This window comes from Schistocerca cancellata, chromosome 7 (genome assembly GCF_023864275.1).
Source record: "Schistocerca cancellata isolate TAMUIC-IGC-003103 chromosome 7, iqSchCanc2.1, whole genome shotgun sequence".
Lineage (NCBI taxonomy): Eukaryota > Metazoa > Arthropoda > Insecta > Orthoptera > Acrididae > Schistocerca > Schistocerca cancellata.
Genome location: NC_064632.1, coordinates 199,615,964 through 199,643,751, shown reverse-complemented (window position 1 = coordinate 199,643,751; position 27,788 = coordinate 199,615,964). Strand labels below are relative to the sequence as shown.

At 42.0% G+C, this 27,788-nt stretch overlaps 1 protein-coding gene across 1 annotated transcript in view; it reads left to right on the top strand.

Annotated features, from left to right (window-relative positions):
* LOC126092427 (uncharacterized) overlaps positions 1–27,788 on the top strand; it is a 174,093-nt gene that overhangs the window by 134,575 nt on the left and 11,730 nt on the right. Inside the window, exon 3 of the mRNA XM_049908022.1 lies at positions 24,722–24,912. Within this exon, the coding sequence (XP_049763979.1) occupies positions 24,722–24,912 (191 nt within the window). The remainder of the gene's footprint in view (positions 1–24,721; positions 24,913–27,788) is intronic.

Genomic DNA, 27,788 nt, shown 5'->3' with positions numbered 1-27,788 from the left:
AAATTCTATTTCAATAATTACCGTCTACAACGAAGTGTAAATGATTGCACAAGTCGAACATGGCAACATGATTCGTCTAAAGATTACAGCTCGTTAAGATGAAAAAGCGTAAGAAATTGCAAATGAAGGTACATGACATTTTCGCATTTAAGCAAGACGGCGAAGAGACCATTCTTGTTGGCAGCGACAACGTACCAAATGTGGTAATGAATAACCACTTCGAGAGACAGGAGAACAAATGTCTAATATTAACCACTATTTTAATATGACATAGTAAAAAATAAATTAAAATAACTCTTCAATTGCCGTTTTACCGGCGTTAATGTGGCAAGCGCAAAAAAACTGTCGTGGTGGCACTGAAAAGTCGCAACAATCATTCTCTTCAGTTATTTTCGGATGTTATTCATTATGATTATAATGTGATGGCGGTTATACATACTGGAACAGTTAGTTCCCATGATGGCTCAGCGTGGAACAACGGTTATGAAACGTAAATACTGTCAGCATGTAAACATAAATGACATGGAACACAAAAAGTCGCTTTATTTACTATTGGCAAGTGAACTGCAAGCGCAAAGAACATACGTGGGGCGAACAGGGTAATCACGTGTGGGAATGATAACACAATTTAAACTGTGATCTCGTTTAACTACTTTTGCAATCAGATGATGCTATAACGTCCAGTAGAAACCGGCAGTTACAGTGAAGGCATCATTTGCAGCAAGTTTTTAACATATCTTCTCACGCTACTTGCATATATGCTTCCAATTCCTGGGTATAGATAAAGATCCAATACATCGTACAAGACTGAGAATAATGTTAGTTATGTACGTAATATACGTAATGTAAGTTATCACGTTGGAAGTTCAGTCATGAATTTATCTTACTGTATGGTGGTGAAACACATTGCATTCCACAATTCTGAAGATGGTCGCGCTGATCAAGTGAAAGATGTCAAAATAAAAAAAAAAGTTCCACGCGACCTGTGGCTGGTTTACGATGTTAATTTCTGACGATCGCTGTACCCCTGCAGGCAAATGCTTGCTCTCATTTAACTATAACTGGTGAAAGAAATAACTTAACAATCTCGACCCGAAAGCTCTTAAACATCAATAGCCGGTCTCAAGCAGAACTGTAACAAAACACCAGAAAATAGATAAAGTGAATAACTTCAACTTCTTGAGAAAAGGAGATATTGAAAAAAATTAGAGATCAGTTAGACATCAATATGACCACATTGATTCAGGATAACTTGGGTGATAACCTTAATCAAGGAAATTATATAATAAAATTAACCACAACAACCTTAGTGGAGTTTCTCTCCTACCAGTGATTTACAAAATTCTTCCAAAACCATTACAAAACAGATTGAAATGCCAACTGGATCAGAAATTAGGAGAATTCCAAGGAGTATTTAGGAAAAGACGATCCTTTCTGGATCGAATTTTAAATCTGAAATTTATAATCAAATGCGTTTGTACAACATTTGTAGACTTCAGAAAAGCAGATGATTCGACTGACAGAGAAATATTATTCAAAACGTTGAAAGAGTTGGGAACTGACAACAGATCAGTTGCAGTCATAAAAGACATATTAAGAAATACAAAAGGCAAAATTAAATTTTTAGGTGAAACGAGCAAAGCTTTTGAGGTAAAAATTGTTGTAAGACAAGAAGATGTGTTGTCCCAATTGCTGTAGAGATGTGTACCAGATAAGGTAATCAAGTAATGAAGGAAAAGAATAGCAGAAGAAGGAATTTTAAAAATCACAGTTGGGAGAAAAGGAGATAACTTGAGAACTTGTTATGAGGCTTTTGCAAACGATCTTGCCATCTTAGCTTGATCTGTAGACACAGCAGTACAGATAAGTGTGCCACAAGAGACAACTTCAAAAATAGGTCTGGGTATACCTTTTGAAAAAACAGAGTGTATGACAGCAGCGATGGAGACACCGAAATACACGGAAACTGATTACGGAAGAATGAAAGATGCTACAAAATTAAAATGACAGGGGAAATAAAAGTGGTTTTTCAGCTAACAATAAGCTTGTACAAGAAGAAATCTTTACCCGTAAATGCAGTCACAGGTCGTGGTCTTGTGGGTAGCATTGCTGACTCTCGTTCGATTTTCGGCCGGGTCGCGGATTTTCTCCGATCGGTGCTCTGTGTGTGTGTGTGTGTTTGTGTGTGTGTGTGTGTGTGTGTGTGTGTGTGTGTGTGTTTCTTTTGCCCTCATCAGCATTTCATCTTCATCGACGCGCAAGTCGCCGAAGTGGCGTCAAATAACAAGACTTGCTGCACCAGCCGGCCGAATTCCCCGATTGGGGACTCCCGACCAGTAACGCCATACGCAGAATTCGTATTTTCATCCATAAATGCGAAACTTCGGCGCTACGACATTGTCATTATACCAGAACGCCTACATGTTTTAGCATGCCTTTCTCTGAATGCAGCCAAACAATAGAGCAAAATAGAAAAGAAGGAAAGAAAAGTAGTCAGGAAAATTTTGGGACCAAAATATAAGAATGGTAGATGGAAATAAGAAGCAATGAAGAAGTTTTTGAAAGATTAGAACGAATATTAGAAAAGTTGTATCTGTGGACGCATAAATAGGTTAGACGGGAAAAGAACAACAAAATGCGTTTTTAACTCTTTTGACACAAACCCAAAAAAATTAAGGACAATGGATCGTCAAAGTTAGAGTAGACGCGCGGGAAGTGAAACTGATAGAAGAAGAAATAGGAAAAAGGACAAAACAAGAGTAAAAAGTTTCTTTGGCTTCCAGGACAAAGCAAAGGAATAGACACGTGCAATCCAGACACACGAAGAAAGAGAATGACGTAGGGAAACCGCTTGAAGGAAAGAAAGCAGAAAAGAAATAAGACCTAAATTATTCCATTTAGTCGTAGGCCAAACTAATAAGAACAGGAAATATACTATTGTCCCAGGAGGAATGGTGAACGTGCAGGGATATGACAGGAACGATCATTCGAAGGAAAAATGTCTAGTAAACATGGGCTCTAGAATGCATATTATAAGAGTATGGGCACCTCTTCTTCCTCGATCGAAACAAATCTCTTATACTGTACGCTCTTTGCTTTTCATATTTTGGGGCGAGGTAGTATGGACCAAACCAAGGAAAAATTGTCAGCCGCGCGGGATTAGCCGAGCGGTCTGAAGGCGCTGCAGTCATGGACTGTGCGGCTGGTCCCGGCGGAGGTTCGAGCACCTGGCTATAGACAGTCTGGAATGGTAAAGAATACGGTAATCATACAAGTACTAGGGCTTTAAAAGCATACAAGAACACATCTTTTGCCAATGGAGAGATCATCATGACACTTCTTCAGTTACCGGCCACATGCCCTGTGGATACACGTTACGTGTCTTTAATGCAGTGGTTTCCATTACTTTCTGCATACTAATGCCGTTGATCATTGCTGATTCTTTCGTCTTTAGAGGCAGTTTCCCACCCCTTGGACAAGAGAGTGCCTTGATCCTCTGTGCGCTGCTGCGCCATCTTTGACAAGGACGTTGGCAAGACGAGGGGTGACTATATTTGTACGGTAAAACTTTTCTTCTTGCCAAATTTCATGATTATACATCAAGGGGATGTATACACTACGGTTTTTTTAATGAGTGAGTTTGCGAGTATCAAAAGCTGTGACATAAATGGCCGTACCTTTTGACTGCACTGACTTAAAAGCGAACGTTTATCTTCCACCAAAGGATCTCAGATATAAATTGCAACATAATAGGTCTACGCATTCCTCAGAGGAAGGGTGTTCAACAGACAGTCTGGTAGACAGTCACATAACAGATGACAAAACCTTTTTTGGTGTGATGTAATTACAAATCAAAAATTTTAGGATTTTTCCTTTTTGTTCTAGTGTGAAACGTTGCTTCTTACCAAATTTCATGATACTAGATCAACAAGAAGTAGCCTGTATGTTTTGATAACTGAATTTGCGAGTATCGAAGTGTATGACATGTATAGCCGTATCTTTTGATTGCACTGGCACTGAATCTTCAATTTTCTTCATCGCCAAGGGGTTGTAGACCTTGTAATCTCCCAACAGATTAATTCCGTAATCTCGCAATAAAAAGGTGACTAACCTCCCAATAATAATGACACTCATATATAACCTTTAAAGCGAAATTTCGTAATGTAACCTTTGAGTAATTAACTGACTGTGAATCTAAACTGGTAAATCTGGACGTCAGAAACGCTGCGCCATCGCCCTGAAAAATCATTCTGAATAAACTGAAAATTCTTACCTCAATGATGTCGCCGGATAACGCATATATATCTGCTCCTGTAAGAAAATTTTCTGGCACAGCCCAGTGCAATGCTGGCCACTAGATTTTGTTATGCATGAAAATCAACTGATTTTCTTTCCGATAATCGGCATGACTATGGATAGGATAAATTAGTAAAAACTTTAAATTCAGATGAATGACTATCAAAAGCTATCTTTAGAAGAAAGATTATAACTGAAAGATTTAAAAACATTTACATGGAACTTTGATATAACAATAGTACCAAAATCAGTTGCAGCAATTAACATATGCGCGCGGCAATAAGGAACAATTATATTTGGCTTTTACCTTATCCTACATCACTCAGGCACCGCCATCGTTCTCCATGACCGGCCTTGGTAACTCCGTAACTCCACTGCTCTTCTCAAGCTACAAAACACCAATACTGGACTGCATTGTCCGAACTCCTGGAGACAAGCGCATACAACTCAACATCTGCTCTCTACGAGCGACCTGACCCAACCGCCCGATTGCGAGCTACTACTACTACTACTACTGCTGTCGACACTGCTCTCTGGTCTGCGATTCTATTGTAGCTTACATATCGCAGGCAGCGCGTGAGCAATCCATCGAAGTTAGGCCGGTATTACACTATCAAATTTCTTTGTCAAAGTTTTGATCAAAGATGTGATCAAATATTCTGTCAAATATATTTGACAAAGATCTTTGACGTAGCGCTAGAAGGGGTATTACACTGTCATCATATTTTTCGTCAAAGTTCAAGATGGCTGACATTCTGACAACAATAACTTGTTATTAACCGTAGCAGTTGCATGTACCACAATTGCACTGTGTGCACATGCGGAAGAGAAGCGGGGGAAAAAAAGGAAACATACCTGGGTGAAGCCGTGGGTTTTAAGACGACACGATAAAAGAATTCAACAAAACTTGTTACGAGAGCTAATAGTGGAGGACGTCAGGTCGTAAATCAATTACTTAAGAATGGATGAGCATACATTTCTGTATGTGCTCAGTGAAGTGCATCCTCATATCACAAAACACAATATTCACTTAAGAACTGCTACATCTGCAGAAGACAGGCTCACTGTAACCCTCCGATTCCTTGCTACAGGAGAGGGTTAGGTTAGGTTAGGTTAGGTCAGGTTAGGTTAGGTCAGGTCAGGTCTCCAATCTTCTTGATCTATTTTTGTATTCAGGGTACCTCGCATTGTAAAGCGCCTCATCTGCTTCATACATCTCTATTAATTTTATAATTATACACCAATTGTATTTACTGGCAATGTTTATAAAAACACTACAGACGACAGAACGCTGCAGCGATTCTAGCGCTCCATGTGGTAACATGTCACATTGCAGTGAACAGAAGACAAGCGACTTCTTTGATCAAATCTACAGCGAGGCTCTAGATTTGATCAAATACTGGACGACATTTGACAAATTTCCCTATTACACCATCAAATATCTTTGACAAAGCTTACATCTGCTCGAGTAAGGTAGCAATAAATTCCTTAGTCATGGACCTCTTACAACCTTAATGTGTGACATAAATTTCAACTTGATACTTCTATCCGTTCCTAAGTAAAACGGAACAGTCGGACTGACAGAGAGAGACAGACAAACGGACACGAAGCGATCCTGCAAAGGTTCTGTTTTTACCAATTGAGGTATGGAACACTAATAAATCGAGAAAGTCATCAAGAAGTATAGAAATAAATAGAGAAGCTATGTCAAAAGAAACATGAAAATAACATAAGAAAGACCAAGAGGGAGAAGATCAAAAGGGAGACCAAGAAAGAGGTCGAGAGATCAAACAGAAACTAACCGCAGACAATAAAGGCTCTGGACAAGAGAAGGTAACACACAAATACCTAACAGTTGAAGAAAGAAGGTCGATTACGGCGTAATTATCGTGAAAGAGACGAGGACAGGGGCGGCAGACGAGTGCTACGGAAGCCGACACCTGGCGCCGAAGCACAACGGCTAATGTACGAGTAATGAGATCTGGCGGTGCCGGACGCAGGCGCCTTTGTGCGGCGCATTACGCAGTGATGAAGATGGAGAGGCGAGCGGCAGAGCCACCTGGCCAGGTGTGTGTGCAGCGCATTCTCCACGGCGTAAACGGGCGCCATTAATCAAGCGGCAGGTGGCCGGCGGCGGCCTGCGCTGAGTCTCCTCACCCAATCAGCCGGCCGCGTGTGCCGAAAAGAACAAGCGTGAGATCGCGAATACGGGAGAAGGGGTGGCCACCGCATCCGGAGCTAGCAAGAGGTCGCGCAGATAGTATCGACCGAGGCGCGCAGTCGGAGTGGATGACACCGGTTGCCAATCGCGGGCGGTATCGATACAGTGCAGATTACGATGAGGGACCAATCGACGCCAGAGCCGTTTCGAAGTAACCACCGCCTCCTCTCTCCCGCTCCCTCTTCCCCGGCCACTACCTTCCTGTAATTTTTTGGTTACACATCTACAGCTACATCTACATACATACTCCGCAATCCACCATACGGTGCGTGGCGGAGGGTACCTCGTACCACAACTAGCATCTTCTCTCCCTGTTCCACTCCCAAACCGAACGAGCCCTAATCTCTCTTATCTTATCTTTGTGGTCTTTCCGCGAAATTTAAGTTGGCGGCAGTAAAATTATACTGCAGTCAGCCTCAAATGCTGGTTCTCTAAATTTCCTCAGTAGCGATTCACGAAAAGAACGCATCCTTTCCTCTAGAGACTCCCACCCGAGTTCTTGAAGCATTTCCGTAACACTCGCGTGATGATCAAACCTACCAGTAAAAAATCTAGCAGCCCGCCTCTGAATTGATTCTCTGTCCTCCCTCAATCCGACCTGATAGGGATCCCAAACGCTCGAGCAGTACTCAAGAATAGGTCGTATTACTGTTTTATAAGCGGTCTCCTTTACACATGACCCACACCTTGCCAAATTTCTACCAATGAACCGAAGACGACTATCCACCTTCCCCACAACTGCCATTACATGCTTGCCCCCTTCATATCGCTCTGCAATGTTACGCCCAAATATTCAATGGACGTGACTGTGTCAAGTACTACACTACTAAGGGAGTATTCAAACATTACAGGATACTTTTTCCTATTTATCTGCATTAATTTACATTTATCTACATTTAGAGTTAGCTGCCATTCTTTACACCAATCACAAATCCTGTCCAAGTCATCTTGTATCCTCCTACAGTCACTCAACGACGACACCTTGCCGTCCACCACAGCATCATCAGCAAACAGCCGTGCATTGCTATCCACCCTATCCAAAAGATCATTTCTATAGATAGAAAACAACAGCAGACCTACCACACTTCGCTGGGGCACTCCAGATAATACCCTCACCTCCGATGAACACTCACCATCGAGGACAACGTACACAGACCTACATCTCCATTTGCATGACTAATCTGCAATTCACATTCAAGTGTTTAGTATTCACTTTCAGTCTGTTTCTCGATTGTTCCACTCTCCGATACCACATGGCGAAAATGAACACCAAATTTTTTCTGCGCGAACTCCTATTTTATAACGGTTGTCATTATCTCTTTGCAGGTGTTAGTCGACAAAATATTTTGGCTTTTGGAGATCATTCACAGAAATAGTTCAAAAGCCAAGACCGCTTAAATACTGTTTACTTGACAGCGGGTTTCAACACAACATTTATAAATGTTACTCTACATTCAGATCCCATGATGGCACCTTCAGTGTGTTGAAACCGGTTATCAAGTAAACAGTATTAAGAGATCTTGGCTTTTGAATTATTTCTACAACAGAGTGATCGCCCCACTACGCACTATCTGTTCACTGCAAAAGAGATCATTTATGATTGAAAATTCGTGAAAAAATATAGCAGGAACGAAATATGCCTTTGTTTTACTGATCTTCTGAAGGCAGTTATCAGCTTGTAAATACTTTATAAAATGGATGACGCACAAATGCAGACTTTATTTACATTATTTTTATTTCGACGGGTTTCGTTCATAAACCATGTTCTCGGTCCTGTATGAAATACAAAACAAAAATCATCTCAGAATTCAGAAACGAAATGACATCCAATGTCAGACGATTATTTCGAATGTGACAGGAGCAAAATTACTTACGTCGAAAAAGTAATCTGCAGCCAACAATACATATCCGAACAACGTATGTCTCATTCGAGACATACATTAGCATTATAAGACTGGAACTCAAAGTAAACAATTAAGAGATCAAGGGCTATGAAGATATTATATTCATAGCCTGCATGAAGATAACACTAATCATACATCTCGTAATAAAATGGATTTCCAACCAAACATTTTCAAAAGATACAGCAATAAACATTTAAATTACATTACAAATGGTTTCCTTTATTTATTTACTTTTTTATTATACATACTTAATTACTCTATCACAATAAAAGCCTTCGTTGTTATAAAGACTAAAGAGTGACATCTTTACAATAACACACAAAAACGATATCAGAATGGAGTCAATGCCGTACTAAAATATCCAATTCATGCTAACATACATACTTAATAGGTATGAACTCAATTTACAGATTTTTTAGGAGACAAGTACCGTCCAGTAGGCACTACCCACTAAAATCAATATCTGAAAAATGGTCCAAATCGCTCTAAGCACTATGTGACTTAATATCTGAGGTCATCAGTCCGCTAGACTTAGAACTACTTAAACCTAACTAACCTAAGACATCACACACATCCATGCCCGAGGCAGGATTAGAACCTGCGATCGTAGCAGCAGCGCGGTTCTGGACTGAAGCCAGTATCTGAAACATCTTCAGCAAAGGTAATTAGAAAATATCGTAGTCGCGATTATATGAAGTGATCAGGTACGATCCGTTGGGGTCTATCCCATGAGATAAGCAGGACCATTATCCTTCGGAAGTGATATACTAATACCATACCAAATTAACAAAGAGTATACATTCACATTATGTTGGAAAGAAACGGCACTTTTAGTTTTGTTATATACTGTTGGCCACAGATTAATTTTTCGATATAAGTAATTTTTCTGCTGTTACATTACAAATTATCTTGTGACCTTTTGGTCATTTCCTTTGTGCATTTTCACATGATTTTTGTTTTGTATTTCATACAGGGTCCTGAACATGGTTTATGACCAAAACTGATCGGAATAAAAGATATATAAATAAAGTCAGTATTTGTGTGTCATGTATTTTATTTTGTTTTAATGGTTATCGCTCTCAACTCCCTTAATGTATCGGTAACACTTTCTTCTCTATTTCATGATAACTGAACATTTCTGATGTCCTCTGTCAATCCTATCTGTAAGGATCTCATACTGCACAGTGATTTGGCAAATTCTGTAAATTTCTTAGGACCATAGGCTTAATGAAAATGTAGCGTTACTGAGAAATATTACTTAAATGAATTACACTGATGAAAAACTTTGTCCAGAACAAATTAAATGTACCGTTGTAGTAAATGAACTACATATTCATAAACTTTCTGAAAAAGTCAAAAGTAAAATAGAACCTATATCATACCGCTGAATGAACAAACTAAGTTGATACTCGGCGCAGAGGCCACTGGGAGTAACTATAAAGGCACTGGCCACCGCGCGAAGTGTCAGCTTAGTGCGCATGTACAGCATACATGGCAGCTCGTCGTGCGGCCAATTTTTCTAGAAACAGTCTCATAATGTATGCATGAAACGATCGTATGGCAGTTATTGGCCGGGATATGCCCTTCGGGGTTCGGCCGTTGTATTGCAAGTCTTTAAATTTGACGCCACTTCGGGGACTTGCGTGTCAGTGATGATGAAAATGATGGACACACAACACCCATTCCCTGCCGGGAATAGAACCCGGGCCCCCTTGCGGGTAGGCGGTAACGTTACCGCTGCACTGCGGAGGTGGACATAATTTATGCAAATTCATATTGAAAGACCCATTTGATCAGAATGTTTAACTGACGCTGAGGGATATGATAAACAGTAATACTAATGATTGTCGGATCTAACCTCATTTGTCTTTTTACTCTTGATACGAATTTTAGGAGCACATATCACTAGGGGTAAGATCGATACTGCCTACAGAAAAATTAAAGAGTCCTTTGGATAAAAGAGAACCACTTGCATCAATATCAAGAGCTCAGATGGAAACCCAGTTCTAAGCAAAGAAGGGAAAGCAGAAAGGTGGAAGGAGTATATAGAGGATCTATACAAGGGCGATGTTCTTGAGGACAATATTATAGAAATGGAAGAGAATGTAGACGAAGATGAAATAGGAGATATAATACTGCGTGAAGAGTTTGAGAAAGCACGGAAAGACCTAAGTCGAAACAAGGCCCCGGGCGTAGAGAACATTCCATTAGAACAACTGACAGCCTTGGGAGAGCCAGGAATAACAAAACTCTACCATCTGGTGAGCAAGATGTATGAGACAGGCGAAGTACCATTAGACTTCAAGAAGAATAATTCCAATCCCAAAGAAAGCAGGTGTTCACAGATGTGAAAATTAGCTAATTCTCAGTTTAATAAGCCACTGCTGCAAAATACTAACACGAACTCTTTACAGACGAATGGAAAAACTGGTAGAAGCCGACCTCGGGGAAGATCAGTTTGGATTCCGTAGAAATGATGGAACACGTGATGCATTACTAACCTTACGACTTATCTTAGAAGAAAGATTAAGAAAAGGCAAACCTACGTTTCTAGCAGTAGTAGACTTAGAGAAAGCTTTTGACAATGTTAACAGTAATACTCTCTTTCAAATTCTGAAGGTGGCAGGGATAAAATACAGGGAGCGAAAGGCTATTTACAATTTGTACACAAACCAGATGGCAGTTATAAGAGTCGGGGGACATGAGAGGGAAGCAGTGGTTGGGAAGGGAGTGAGACAGGGTTGTAGCCTCTCCGCGATGTTATTCAATCTGTATATTGAGTAAGCAGTAAAGGAAACAAAAGAAAAATTCGGAGTAGGTATTAAAATTCATGGAGAAGAAATAACAACTTTGAGGTTCGCCGATGACATTGTAATTCTGTCAGAGACAGCAAAGGACTTGGAAGAGCAGTTGAACGGAATGGACAGTGTCTTGAAAGGAGGATATAAGATGAACATCAACAGAAGCAAAACTAGGATAATGGAATGTAATCGAATTAAATTGGGTGATGCTGCGGGAATTAGATTAGGAAATGAGACGCTTAAAGTAGTAAATGAGTTTTGCTATTTGGGGAGCAAAATAACTGATGGTAGTCGAAGTAGAGAGGGTATAAAATGTAGACTGGCAATGGCAAGGAAAGCATTTCTGAAGAAGAGAAATTTGTTAACATCGAGTATAGATTTAAGTGTGAGGAAGTCGTTTCTGAAAGTATATGTATGGAGTGTAGCCATGTATGGAAGTGAAACGTGGACTATACATAGTTTAGACAAGAAGAGGGTAGAAGCTTTCGAAATGTGGTGCTACAGAAGAATGCTGAAGATTAGATGGGTAGATTACATAACTAATGAGGAGGTATTGAATAGAATTGGAGAGAAGAGAAATCTGTGGCACAACTTGACTAGAAGAAGGGACCAGTTGGTAAGGCATATTCTGAAACATCAAGGGATCACCAATTTAGTATTGGAGGGTAGCGTGGAGGATAAAAATCGTAGAGGGAGACCAAGAGATGAATACACTAAACAGAATCAGAAGGATGTAGGTTGCAGTAGGTACTAGGATATGAAGGAGCTTGCACAGCATAGACTAGCGTGGAGAGCTGCATCAGACCAGTCTTTGGACTGAAGACCACAACAACAACAACAACAACGAATATTCATGCCTTGTAAAAGTCAGAGAACATTGAAAGCATTACGAGCGGTTGGGAAAAACACACATATCGCCAGGGACAGCGGAGTGGGGCACAGCCCTTAGAACCAATTCGTAGAAGGCCTGCCGATGGAGAGGCCACGGTCAACAGCCCACTGGCCATCCGCCAGTGCCACACCGGGATGTCCAGCTTTGTTCTAAAAGAATGCAGATAGGATCTCCTGTGGCGCAAACTTCTGGCAAAAGCAGTTCATAGCCTTTGAGTGGAGAGAGAAGGCCCGGTTTGTAGCAAAAGACACCATTGACTGTTTCTTTAGAAAGCGCTCGATTACAGAGATCTCGAAAATGGATTGTGGTCCCACAGTTTAGGGCCTTTGAAAACGCGAGACACAACAGAACGTATTGATTCTGCAAACAACAAATATTGACACAATGTAAGAAACGCCAGCATTGCCTAACGCAAATAAACTACAGGTTAGAGAGAGAAACAGAACTGTGATGACGAAGGTCACTTCATCAGTCAGAGAGAAGATGGAGAGAGAGTGAAGCGACCTTTCTTCTGTGGAAGATGGTAGGACGAACGTTATTGGTTAACCAGCTAGAGGAAGGGAGCTAGTGTTTTTCTAAGGAGCCTTTTTATCGGTCCGTACTTGGAAGAGCCGGAGCCCAGCCAATATGAATTTAGTAAGAACACAAAATACAGCAACGTGAGGTTTTCCCTGTAGGTAACATTCGATCAGAAACCACGCGATCTTTGGGAGCGTCCGTCGCCAGACTTCTACGATGAGAGCCGCTGTCTCAGCTGGCCTGCCATACCGTCTGAACTGATGTATTGAGGACTCAAAAAAACTTACGGCTGATCTGCACTTAGCCTCTGGAGAGCCACTTCTGCCTCCACCTGCAATACTATGGTGATATCGAAATGCAATCGCGAGGTACTGTGTAGGGCTATTAAAGTCATTTCATTATACTCGTAATTCCGTTATTTCAAGCTTCACTCTGAACACTGGGATTTTAACGCCAATGAACAATCTTCTTTCAATTCCAGTCACAGGCGTGATGTATTCCCTTTTGCAGTACTACTGTTTTCAACTAACATCGCAACAGTCACTGGGGACTTTGCGATTACAATTAATTCACTTATGCGATTATTAGCATCTTTCCCACTACACTTATGTAAGATATGTCGAGGCATTATTATATTAACTTTCCCACTCTTTGTCATTTGTTTTTTCACTCATTCATGGGAATAAATCAGGGTAATTTTAATTTGCATCTCATTTAGTAGTCATAACTTAACCCAATCATTATTTTGGAGGACACTAGTATTACTGTGACACTTGCTGGCGTTACCTTGCAGATTTAAAAACCAAGCCACCTTGCTTTGTGTAAAATCCTTGTGGTATGATATACAAAAAAGAACTTGTTTCTATTTGCTCTTTGTAAATTATTAGTGCACGAACTATCAACCAGAAATAAAAGAAAGAGGACTATAATTAGAGAATAGGGGAAACATCTATTTCTAGGAATTGTGCTTTTATTACTATTTTATATTGCATTTCCTTGCTTTGAGCGAAAAATGCTCACCGATTGTATCATTGAAGTAAACTTTATCAACTGTGTCATATTGGTTCAAATGGCTCTGAGCACTATGAGACTCAACATCTGAGGGTATAAGTCCCCTAGAACTTAGAACTACTTAAACCTAACGACATCACACACATCCATGTCTGAGGCAGGATTCGAACCTGCGACCGTAGCGGTCGCGCGGTTCCAGACTGAAGCACCTAGAACCGCTCGGCCACATCGGCCGGCTGTGTCATATTGTATCAACTAGATAGCTTAAGTGGTTTCTTATCGTATTTAATTTCCTCAAACTGAGTTCACAAGATGCTGCTGCCACGGGCATATTAATAAATATCCCAAAAGCTATTGGATACGCGTCTCCTAATCCAGCCTTCGAAAAAAGAAACCTCCAAAATATCCGTACGAAAAGCCGATTAAATGGTCTCCGTCAGCTCAGTCACCTGAAACTTGAAACTGATCATTGCGTTAACTAGCTCTAGTGTATCAATAGCTCTGCCATATTTGACTCGGAAATCAGCTGCATATTTTTCAAGATAAGAGTTTTCACTTAAGATGTTTCCTGGCGGGATATGAAAACCAAATTAAATCGTTTTCCATTTCACGTATCAAATGCTTTGAATTAGACTACCACAAACCCTCTAGCGGTGGTCCTCATGCAGCATAATTCAGCAGAAACCGGAAGCTTTCACTCAAACAGTATGTTTGTTTTAGTACCAGCTCTCAAGATCTCCTTAGCTGAAACCGAGCGAGGTGACGCAGTGGTTAGCACACTGGACTCACGTTCTGGAGTACGGTGGTTCAAATCAGCGTCCGCGATTTCCCTAAATCGCTGGAGGAAAACGCCGGGATGGTTCCTCTGAAAGGGCACGGCCGATTTCCTTCCCCATCCTTGACACAATCCGCATTTGTGCTCCGTCTCTAATGACTTGGATATCGACGGGATATTAAACCCAATCCCCGTTCCTTCCTTTGTTGAACATGAGCGAGCTGTGTAGGCGGCAGCCGTGTGAGCGTTGCGCACCTCTGGTCAAATAGTAGGAGTTTATTTATGGTCCCGCGTGGACAACATGATGTAGGAACGACAATGTGCAACAGTGTACGGTTAGAATCGTGAGCGGAGAGAAAGGCATCGGCTCGTAAGCAGAATACGGGAATACGAACTTATAAGAACTCACGTACTCCTCTCCCTGTTAATTCTTTAAATTTTCTTTCTTTCTTTATTTCTTTCTTCCGGTCTTTTTTGGTGCCTCCTCTTTGCCCACACCCTTGGCGGGGGTCTAATTCGCCAATGCCTCTGTACATCCTTATCGACGAATTTACATCTTCGTTTGATAATAAGAACGATATGGACACTATTTAGCTGACAAATGCAGTACGATGCACATGAGCTGAGGTGTTCACTGGAAATGGAGACAACATGGGGCGTAGCTGCTGGTAAACCTTTCGGGATGTGAGGTCGTGGTCCAAGAAACTCTTCTGTTCCTGATGTTTCGTCCAGAAGTGCGCTGGATATCTTCAGAGGCACTCTTCCGCTGAGTCTTGCCGAGTGACTGGTCGGACGTCCGAGAGTGACATATATATTGTAGAAAGGGGGCGTGGTCGAAATAACACGTGATGAGTAGAGATAATTCTTGTCAAAGATAGAACTTAACTATCGATTGTCGTCTTGTCAAAGACAAAATTGTCTAGCGATTCTGCAGAGCTACTGTCCATATGTCGCTCAGTTTCATTGCCTCCTCTTTTCTATTAAAATTATCGTGATGCTTACAAATTTCAATTGCTTCTCTACATAGTCGTGGATTATATTTTGTCGTTGTAGTTAAAATTTCTGTTTCAGAAAACTTCACTTCGTGGTGTCCTGACTGAAGAGCATGCTCTGCTACAGCTGATTTCTTTCCTATCCACGACTATGTAGAGAAGCCAGGTCACATGGAAAGCAGATTGAAACCTCCCTTTAGCATAATACTCCTCTCCCCCCCCCCCCTCCCCACCGAACTGCAGTGCATGGTTTGACCAACCGTTCCCCTGTACATCTAGACACTATCATCAACCTGGTCTAACAAGACAGGCGACAGGTTTCCATCGATCCACGGACCAATCTCGGTGATCCCGTGACTAGTGTAATAGTAACTGTCGATGTTATTGGTCGACATGTAATGTGTCGTCTGTTGCCGGGATTGATGCTCAACAATGTACCTTAAGCGATGTACTCCGAAACACTTGTGTCTGCACCAGCATCGGACTCTGTCGTCAGATTTGCCACAGATCGGTACCTTTATTTACAGAGTGGGAAAGCCTCCTAACTCTACCTTGTGTGGTGCGGTGTGATTGTCGCTCGCTTGTGCTTTTACCGTAGTTTAACCACTTTCCATAGATGATCACGACAGAAGAACGCGCACTGCCGACGAACTTTTCCGTTCCGAGACTTTCGTCCCCAGGCTCCGAGTGCAACAAGCTGGCCCTTGTCAGTGGATTTCTCCACTTGCGGTCAGTATCGTCCTTAGAACGACTGCCCACTCGTCTTTGCTCCGCATATGTACTTTTCTTGCTGTGCCACTCGCCTGCAAAGCCACCTGGCGGCATTTAATCTCGTGTTGGGAAGCGGTGATTCTGATTTGGCTCGCCTGTGGATGATCTGAACATGGCGCCGAAAGATTTGACCGACAAGGCAAATGCTTAATCACAAAACTTGTGACATTGACCGTTCTCGAATACATTAATTCAGAGGAGCTCTGAAACTCAAAAACTTTTTTAAAAATATGTAGCATGCGGAAAATCTTACAACAATAAAACCGAAAATAAGGTATATAGATGCCGAACATGTTTGAAGGAGACATAGTATAATTTCCAAATCTTTCTTTCGTAAGTGTAATATTTCGCATGATGTTTAGTGTGTCCTTTCAAATTTTGATTGATGTTTATACGACAAAGCACTGTTTTTATTCAGCATGAATGAGTTTTGTTAATATTGATAACTTGAATGAACGAAAGGTGACCCTCAGATGCATTGTTGGGCTCTTAAATTGCAACATGAAGGTGGCATGAAGCGTACTACACGCGAATGAATGGCATTTCGACACAACCACATGAAATAGATAGAACTATTGCAGTCTAAATCTTATATGTAAGGAAACATTACGCAAGGTGCTTTTCCTACAGAAAACATATATATGTTATTTTTTGCGCGAAAATCGTGTTAAGCTCTGTGTAGAAAGGAGAAGCGGCACACGTCGCAATGCGACCACAGTATCTCTGTAGACTGCGGTCTATCTTTCCGCGATATCAGTGTTCGTGCAGGTCTAGATTCTACTACTGTCAGGCGAATATGGAATCGATGCATACAGTAGGTCCGTATTCAACGTAACGCGGGATCTTAACGGTTCTCGTAAGAGTGTCATCCAACGACAATACTGAGATGTAAGTCATTGTTCCGTGTACGGTACCGCCACAGACGTATCCATTTGTGGAGGCTCCGAAGAGGACGAAAGCTGCCAGAGTGCATTTGTCACCGACATACGGGCCCAGCACAAGGCGTGATGTAATGGGTCCCTTAGGTACACAACACGATTACCTCTGGTTCGCATAACTAATAATTTGACAGGAGCCGTTGCATTTCGTTTGTGTGTAATCCGTGCCCTATTTTCGAGGTCTCTGTGTCATCTTTCAAATAAGATAGCATCTTGCCTGTGTTGTCATAGCCTACATTGATACAGAGAATGTTCCTCTTTTGTCCTCGTAAAAATGTTCTCCATTTCTGTAGTCCTGGGTTGCGGAGAGACCAGCACGCCGCCATTCCCAAGCCATTACTGTTGATATGCTCTGGTATAGAGTTGAAGCAGTATGGAATGAGATACCGATGCTGTCATTAAAGCTCACAAGGGAGCATCAGACCTGTTAAACACGGATTTTGACGAATCTTAGGTGTGTTGTAGAGGGACTTGTCGTAAGTACCTGGTTGCAGTTTTTCATGCGAGAAAATGTTCCATGTGTATCTTCTATACCCGTGTTGTTCATCATGTTCCGAACAAGCAAGTGTATCGAATTGGTTAAAATCCTGTCTGTGAACTTTTTTTTCACATCATTAAAGAGTATATATGTCACGCAAAATTATTCAGAACTATTTTTCACTCTAATCATTTCATTAATCAATCAATCATTACAGAAAACTTCCTTCAAATGTGTATTCCTCTTGTTACAGAATTTCAGAATCGTCTTAATCGCTACCACTTGAATTGCGGCCGTATTGTCAGGGGTGGTAACACTGCTGTTAGCAAAGACACACTGAAGAAGGTCATCTGCAACAGCGGCCGAAACTTCGGAGAATTTTACATATTAACAACGCGGTCATATACATAGAAGGCTTTTATGGACTTCATCAAAGGTTGTTTCGATTTTTCTTTGTGATGAGTTATTCCTTCCGACAATAATGACCTTTTCGATGTCTTTACATTTTTCATGCATCCATTTCGCATTAGCTTCCCTGCACTTCCTGTGTATCTATAGCCGCAGAAAACATGAAGCGTATCACTTCATTCGTTAGTATTGTAACGTTGTTGCTTTAATTTTCTACGAAAGCGGTGCTGCTATTCAAGACCATAAAAGTGGGTTCAAAGCTGTGAGCTGTCTGGGGAAGTTAACCTTGCATTACTAAGCAATTGTTTCACCAGGTATCCTGTCTAGCTTACCAAATTCCCAACCAGACAAACATTAATTATAATCTTTTAATAGTCATACGACAACCGGTGATATATATATATATAAAAGAGAGAATTCAAATAAAAAGAAATAAATCAGTTTATATTTGGAAATTTATTTTAAGATTGATCATTGAAATTTCAGCATGTTAAAATCGATTCCTAACTAAACTGGTGCCTTATTTAGGATTGTGAAAATGTGAAAATGTGAGATTGCAATCTTACGGAACACATCAATTATGGAGGCAAGATTGGGAGACTGCATACAACACTGCATTCATAAAACAACACACAAAGAACGTTGAAACGTATGCAAGAGAAAGTTGACCACTACCAACAGATTGAAATTTTCACCCAAAGAAATTACGTTCGTAGCACAATCCTGTCCGTCATGTAATTACCACACACTGGATACTAAATTCATATTAACTCTTTGTGAAATCTTCGCGAAAAGAATAGCTGAGGGCTACTTTGATGATTACACCACATGCTTCACGTGGTCAACTTGGTTTACACAAAGAGTGTAACTCCACAATAATTTTGATAATTAAAATAAATTAGATCGAAAAGCAATTTACAAAAGAAAAACCTCGGACTGGTTACTAACGTCTTACTGTTAACCTGACGGGTCAAACAGTTATATAAGCACGTGGTACTGGTCTCGCAAAGTACATCCCACGTGGGTTGAACATAAAGAAAAGTTGCTATATTGAAAAATATTGTCAAGACGAGACATTATGATCACACAAGCATTCGCATTTAAGATTGATCTTAGTTAGAGTTACTGATCAACACGTGGTTCCACTTTACTCACAAAGTAGTGACAAAGCAACTACTGGAAAATAATCTGAACTTCACACGAGAATTACACTGCGCTGCAATTTAAGATAACATTAGATATTTTAGAGCTAAACCTGAAATAAAGGTGATTAAATTTTCAGTGAGGCTGAACTTAAGAAATCCATTGTCCTGCGGACTTAGCAGACACGCGCTTAGCCGGAGATCTTACCACTTCAGACGCTCGCCCCAGACCGACTGACCTGCGCTCCTACCGAGCGTGCTTCCCCAATACAAACGGAAGTGACCAGAGGGGCAGCTTCCTATACCAACATGACAACGGACGGACAGGACCATACTAAGGATAGAAACCTCTTTGCTTTTAGAAAGCGTAGCTACCTGTTCCGACGTTGGTCCTACTGTTCTCTAGCAGACAGGCTTGTCTGCTACCCTCAAGCATGCAACTACAAATGCATTTGCTCATTCATCCTCTCACACAGAATGGAAGGGGGATGACAGTATCTTATCATACACAGTGTATAAAAGAAAGCGGATGTAGGTTCCGTATGAGACTGTGTGACATGAATTACATATAAACTGTGTTTTAAAGTGTAGTAGTGTGACAGATCGTTCTTGTTTATGTGTAAAAGTAACACGTTCCACTACTCAGTCTCCTCCCAGATAGTCAGAAACGCCACAGTAAATTTAGAAGAGGAATTTATGCCGTAAATGACAATAGATTTAAGAAATTAAACATGAAAGGAATCCAACAGAGACCTTTCAGTATTTCCGTATCCCACGTCTTTGCACATCAATTCTTCCGGATTAGTCTTCAGCTCAGACTACTCTTCATTACTACTGAATTGTGATTCGAGCCCATATCTGCTCCTGGGTACGCCTTACAATCAAATATGTTATTTCGAAATCTCTGTCTGGCCATAATGAGATCTGTTTGAAATCTTCCCGTATCTCCCGGCGTTCTCTCTCATTCCTGCTACCAAGCCCATATTCTGTCGTAGCTCTTTCTACTCCTTCCCCTACAACTGCAACGCAATCTCCCATGACTCTTAGATTTCCATCTCTCTTTACATACTGAATTATCCGTTCAGTAGCCTCACATACTTTCTCCATCTCTTCATCTTCTGCTTGCAACGGTAACATGTGTATTTCAACTTGTCTGTGGTGGTTTGCTGTCGATTTTGATGAGAACAAGCCCATCAATGAACTCTGTGCCCTACCTTCCTAGTCATAACAAGTCCGACTCCCGTTCTACCATTTTCTGCTGCTGCTTACATTCCTCTCGATTCGTCTGACCAGAAATCCTTGTTTTCCTTCCATTTCGCTTCAGTGAACCCATTATATCTAGATTGGGCCTTAGCATTTCGCTTTTCAGATTTTCTAGTTTCGCTGCCACGTGCAAACTTCGGACATTCCAGTCCCAGTTTGTAGAACGTTATCCTTTCGTTGGCTATTTATTCTTTTTCTCATGCTCACCTCCCGTTTGGCAGTTCCCCTCCTGGAGATATGAATGGGGGCTAGTCCGGAATTTTTTGCCACATGTCCTGTGGATACGCAGTATGTGTCTTTAATACAGTGGTTCCCATTGCATCTTCATGCCGATAATCATTGCTCGTTCTTCCAAGTTTTAGAGGCAGTTTCCCACCCAATGGCAAGAAAGAGCCCTGAACCTCTGTCCACTCCTCGCCCTCTTTAAGAATGCCGTTAACAGAACGAGGGTGACCTCTTATGCCGGAAGTCTTCGGCCGTCATGGCCGATGATTTTAATTCAAAGTTTAAGCAACAGCGAGGATCGAACCCGGAACGCAGGATGTTTTATTGTTAACCAAACACGCTTCCCCTAAACCAAGGTTGCATTTTTATTGAAACAGGTTTCGGTCATCAGATGCAATCATATTGAGAAATTCAATAGCCGTGAGCTACCCGCTAACTGTTTTTGAGTATGTATATGTCAGCTACGGTACCAGATAAACACAAATCCACTGTTACGTCATCTGGTTTAAATGTGACATGAAGACGAATACCTGGTGGAGCTCGATTAGTTCTACCATCTCTGTGTCATAAGTTCTTCTGGAATACTGCTACAGCTTCTCGTGTAGGTATGAATGAGTAGACTCATAGTGGACAATGATACAAACTAAGCATTTTGAGGATTTTTTTGTGGCATTTAGTTCTCCTAAAGCAATGCTGTTTTTATAGAATGTGTTGTACCATATGTGTATCTTTTCTTTACTTTTTCTTAGGTTCTGGGACTATTTGTATGCTTTACTGTTTATAAAGTTGGCTTCTACTCTGATTCGATTTCCTTCATTGTATATTTTTGTGTGTGCCTTTAAAAGTGGTGTCTTCTGATACATATCTTTGTCACACTGCTTTCCGTTTCAATTCACGTGTTTCGTCGGTATTCTCTCTTTCTTTCGTCATATATTGTGTAATACGTTTGTATGCCTTCATGTCTACAGACTCATTGGTTTCCAGTTTTTTATTTGCGAATTTTAAGCTCTTTGTGTTCTTTAATCTATTCGTAGATCTAAAATTTTCTTACCTAATTTCATTTCAAAGAAGCACTTTTAGTTGCAGTTATGATCTGCTTTAGTGTGTGGTTGTGTAGCTTCCTTTACAGAGCATTCAGTTTCTTTTCCATTTGATACAATTTTTTGTGTGTGTTGTTCGCCACTCAGCTGTAAAATTTGATTGCTTTTCTGTATGCCATAAAAAAGTCAGAATTGTGGTTTAGTTTCGGACTCGGTGTCTTCAGATTCTTGTCGTATGTATTGCAAATGTTCAAGTACTCCTTATGCACTATACCTTGGACTCGGTAGGGGTCATGTGCAGGACCTGGTGGAGTACACGTCCGCATGGTCGACGCGATGTGCTGGTCTCTTGAGACAGACGTCTGGTTGATTCGGTAGGGCTCTGAAGCATTTTATGGTGACACTTCAATAACTTTCAATAGTTTCTTGTCCACACATTTATTATTTACAATGACACTTTTCGCTTTTCGACATTCCGTCATTTTCAAAGGCAGTTTTATGTCAACCACATACAACTGTTCATTAGATAAAGGGTGACAATTATTGTGCTATGTGAAATAAAATCGTCATAACTTCTGAACGGTTTGCGTTAGGACGCTCAAACTGCTCGGTTGGCCGCGGGACATGATGAGACTTAGCAGGGTTTGGTTTGGCGACGAAGCTCACTTTCATTTGGATGGGTTCGTCAATAAGCGAAATTGGCACATTTTGGGGACTGAGAATCCGCATTTCACGATATGTAAGTCTCTTCACCCTCAACGGGTGCCTATTTGATGTGCTGGAGGAGTAGTTTAGGGGCCGCACTTTGGCTCTGGGGTACTCAGAGGCTACTGGCATGGGCCTCGATTGGCCGCCATATTCTCCGGATGTGAACAAATGTGAGTCCTTTTTGTGGGGCAATATTTAAGACAAGGTGTACAGCAATAACGCCAAAACCATTGCTGAGCTGAAAACAACCATTCAGGAGGTCAACGACAGCATCGATGTTCCGACACTTCGGCGGGTTGTGCAGAATTTCGCTGTTCGTCTGCGCCACATCATCGCCAATGATGGCAGGCATATCGAACATGTCATAACCTAAATCCGAATATCTGTAGTGATGTTTACATGTTGAATAAAGTGTGTGCAAGCCGCGGTTTGTAACTAACTTATGTTTTCTTTCATATAGTTCAATAATTGTCACCTTGTACATTGTATCACGTCAACATTGTGTAGGACGAGACAAATGTGAACTGTCTCGTTATTGACTATGTTGACGTGATACAATGTATCTAATGAACGATTTTATATTTTGACATAACACTGCCTTTGAAGATGAAGGAACGACGAAACGCGTAAGATATTGTTCGAAATAATAAAAGTGTGGTCAAGATATGAGAAAAGTTATTAAAGTGCATCCAAATGACTGCTTCGTTTCACACCTGTTTCGTGCAAATTGCAGCTGATTTTCTAGTGAACCGCAGCTACATTTTTTGGCGTGCGGTCAGGTTTCGGAATGTTTTTTGATTTGATCAAAACTAGTCATGCCTGATGCCATTTTCAGACTAATCGTTGCACATCACTCTTTGCTGGCACTTAGTCACGTTGAAACTTCTGAGCAAACAACTGACCTCACCGTTTCCTTGTCTTTGTTGTCACGTAACTTTCCAAAACTGCTCATGTGTGAGCACGTTCGTCACATTGAAAGTATCTTACCAAAATTGTATCCTTTTATCCTGTTAAAGTGTCAATGATAAGATTGTTCTAAATTCATTATTCAGCAAACCTGCATATGACAGCGTCTGTGAACTTGTTTCTTGCACTCCTCCATTTTGCCAGAAATGCAACATGTATTTGACTCAGCAATCAAGTTTAAGAGAATAATGCCGTTTGTGCAGTGGCATTAAGATGGTACTGGAAAATTAACTTTTGGCCCTGATGTTTACTTGGTTCTTTCATTGGTGGGTAACTTTAGTTTACTACTCATTTTCATATTCGTTACAAGCAAAGGATGTGGATTATGATTCAGGCTGTTTGATTTAAACACAATGTTGATCTCAATATATATATTGTTAAAATTTTAAGTCATACACAAAACCTACCATTTCAAACATTTTCGTAGCACGAATCACTCTTACAAAAAATCTTACAAAACGTTTACTGCGTCAAACCTTGGACATACAAATCCTAACTCTGAACATTATCTAACAAAAACCAATTTGAAATGATTATATATCTTCTCTCATTTACGTGCTAAAGCTTGGTCAGGGGCAGCGACCTACCTTAACGCTATCACCACACGTGTGCTTCCTCCGCGCACCTAGCTGCGACTTCACCCTTAAAGCTGTCTGCACACATCTGCTTCCTCCAGGCACCTACCTGCGACGCCCCGTTTTTTTTACTGTGCGCGCCATCATCAAAGGTCCTCCTACTCGAAGATATTATACTCGTTCCACCTTGCGGTTGGCAACTACCGCCCGAGCGAGGTGGCGCAGTGGTTAGACACTGGACTCGCAATCGGGAGGACACGGTTCAATCCCGCGTCCGGCCATCCTGATTTAGGTTTTCCGTGATTTCCCTAAATCGCTCCAGGCAAATGCCGGGATGGTTCCTTTGAAAGGGCACGGCCGACTTCCTTCCCCATCCTTCCCCAATCCAATGAGACTGATGACCTCGCTGTCTGGTCTCATTCCCCAAACAACACTCCCCCCCCCCTCCAACCCCCAGCCCCCATACAATAAGTTGCAAGTTGCTCGGCAACTACCGACTATTTTCTGGAGCTACCCTGATCACACCTTAGCATATACCTTTCAACATTTGCACTGCTCCACTCACACTGACACAGCTGGCACTACGCTCTGAGATGTGGGTCACGTGGCGGGCGTACACGTGGTGTGGCCGTCACCGGGGTGTGGTTGTACGCATGCATTCACGTCCAATCGTATCCACTCATCCGCGCCGTTTTCATGTGCACCATTCTGTATAACAGTTTGTGTCGGTTGTCCTTTGTGAACCAGTGAGGAACTGTAGAGTGCTACCTTGACGCTCGTGTGTGTGTCGTTGCAGGCAGCTACGGGCGCGGGGTGTTCTCGCCGCGCGTCGACTACGACGAGTGGACGCCGCTAGGCCGCGGGGACCCCCTCAAGAACGACCCGACGTACGACTACGTGCCGCCCGTGCTGGACAGGGTGCACTACTGGCTGGAGCCCGCCTCCAGGACGCCGGACCCGCCGCTCGCCACCACGCCGCAGCCAGAGGTACGGGCGCCACTGGCCACTGTTCCAGCTACAGTCTTCTTCTTTCACTTGCGCCTTTGTCCCGCAATGGTCGCAGGGTCGGCGTGGTTACAACGGAATTGGCAAGGTTAATTGAAAGGGGTGGCCGGATGCCCCTCCTGCCGCTACCCCATACCCCCCCAGGACGGAGTCAGTGTACCCCAGGTGACTGCGTCTAGTGTAAACCATGAAATAGTGCGGAAGTGTTATAAATGTCTGCATGTCGTGTAACTGAGGCGGGATGTGGGGACACGCCCGGTATTCACCTAGCGGGATGTGGAAAACCGCCTAAAACCCACATCCAGGCTGGCCGACACACCGTCCCACGTCGTTAATCCCCTGGGCCGGCGCGCCTACCCGAGTCCAGGAAGCAGCGCATTAGCGCTCTCGGCTAACTTGGCGGGTACTGTTTCACCTGCAGTCTGGCATCCATATCACTAAACGGCTGGAACGGTCAGCGAGGTCAATTTAAAGATTGCCCGTCTAACAGCTTCCAGGAGTAAAAGAGAATTTATTTTCGATATTTCACGTAATTATCAACAGAAATTAAAACTTTAAAACCCTGCCATAATCTGCTCATTAAGAGGTTTAATCTTACCACAGTAAGTCAAGTATCAAGATTAGGAACTGTGTATCCATCTTTAGGCAGCATTACTCATGGCGCGCAAATACATCCACATAAACACAGTGTTTGGGAATGTGAGCTCTTTCTTCCAACAAACTTTACACTTACTTTCAAACCTTTCCGAAACTTTTCCTCGTTCACAACACCCACAACATACTGAAACGAAAATTTTTTATTGCTTACTACATTCTTCACTGTTAGTGCAGCAAAAATGCAGCACTAGCCGTAATGTCTTAGTTTATTATTCCTTTACTAGTAACTTTATTCGAAACCTATTTTAAAGATATCATCTACATATATACAATATATATATATAAGACCTAGTAGATAGTGTCGGAAGTTCCGTGCGGCTTTTCGCGGATGATGCTGTAGTATACAGAGAAGTTTCAGCATTAGAAAATTGCAGCGAAATGCAGGAAGATCTGCAGCGGATAGCCACTTGGTGCAGGGAGTGGCAACTGACCCTTAACATAGACAAATGTAATGTATTGCGAATACACAGAAAGAACGATCCTTTATTGTATGATTATATGATAGCGGAACAAACACCGGTAGCAGTTACTTCTGAAAATATCTGGGAGTATGAGTACGGAACGATTTGAAGTGGTATGATCATATAAAATTAATTGTTGGCAAGGCGGATGCTAGGTTGAGATTCATTGGGAGAGTCCTTAGAAAATGTAGTCCAGCAACAAAGGAGGTGGCTTACAAAACACTCGTTCGACCTATACTTGAGTATTGTTCGTCAGTGTGGGATCCGTACCAGGTCGAGTTGACAAGAGGGGATAGAGAAGATCCAAAGAAGAGCGACGCATTTAGTCACAGGGTTATTTGGTAAGCGTGATAGCGTTGCGGAGATGTTTAGCAAACTCAAGTGGCAGACTCTGCTAGAGAGGCGTTCTGCATCGCGGTGTAGCTTGCTGTCCAGGTTTCGACAGGGTGCGTTTTTGGATGAGGTATCGAATATATTGCTTCCTCCAACGTATACCTCCCGAGGAGAACACGAACGTAAAATTAGAGAGATTCGAGCGCGCATGGAGGCTTTCCGGCAGTCATTCTTCCCGCGAACCATACGCGACTGGAACAGGAAAGGGAGGTAATGACACTGGCACGTAAAGTGCCCTCCGCCATACACCGTTGGGTAGCTTGCGGAGTGTAAATGTAGATGTAGATGTAGATACCACTGAACGTACGTGCAACATTGTATCATCGTACGACACATAGTACAGGAGATATTACGTCATAAACATTGACATGCTTGAAAACTAGCTTTTGTTAAAGCGGTGCCCATATTATCCAAACTATACTCATCCGGTATCCAGCAGTGATAGCACTTAGCGACTTACAGGGAAGAGTCAAAATAATGTGGACACCTGTACTTACTTGGGAATGGTTTATTAATGAGGGGTCAACCCCCATTTGCCAGTAATAAAGCTGAGATTGTTCTTGGAGTACTGGCACATAATGATTGCATAGTCTCCAGTGGTATGTTATGCCACTCTTTGATCAGGCCCTCTTCTAACTTCTGAAGCGACGAGGGAGACGGAAATCTGCCCAGGAGTCTGCGCTCCAATACTGCCCCCAAGGATTCAATAACGTTCAAGTCCGGGGACTGTGCTGGCCAGGAAAGACTGTGGAGTTCAGTTGCATCCTCCTGTCCTGGCTTTGTGAATGGGTGCATTATCATCCTAAAATATGGCCTCATTGTTGGGGAACAACATTTGAATCATGGGGTGCACCTGATCACCTAAAATGTTCACGTAATCGTTGGCTGTAACACGGTCTTTGAGAGTTATAATGGGATCAGCAGAAAACCGTGATATGGCTGCCCAGATCATCACACTTCCACCTCCATGCATAACCGTTGGAATCAAGCAATCAGGACTGTAGACTTCTTTTGGCGTTCTCCAGCCTTAAACCTGGCCCGATGTTGAAAATAACGAAAACGTTGACTCGGACCATATGACGTGTTTGCAGTCCAGGATTTATGCTCCTGACACCACGTTTTACGCTTCTTTGCATTGGTCTTCGTCACTAATCGTTTCGGTATAGCAGCTCCACCATGAATATTCGCTTTAAGGAGGTCTCGGCGGACAGTGTCGATAGATACATGGTCTCGAAAATGGCTATTGAGCTCTCCAGTCACTGTAGCCGCCGTAGGTTTGTGTTGTTTTGACGCAATTCGTGTTAGCGTACGATGATCTCTGTCATTTAGTTTTGATTTACGCCACTA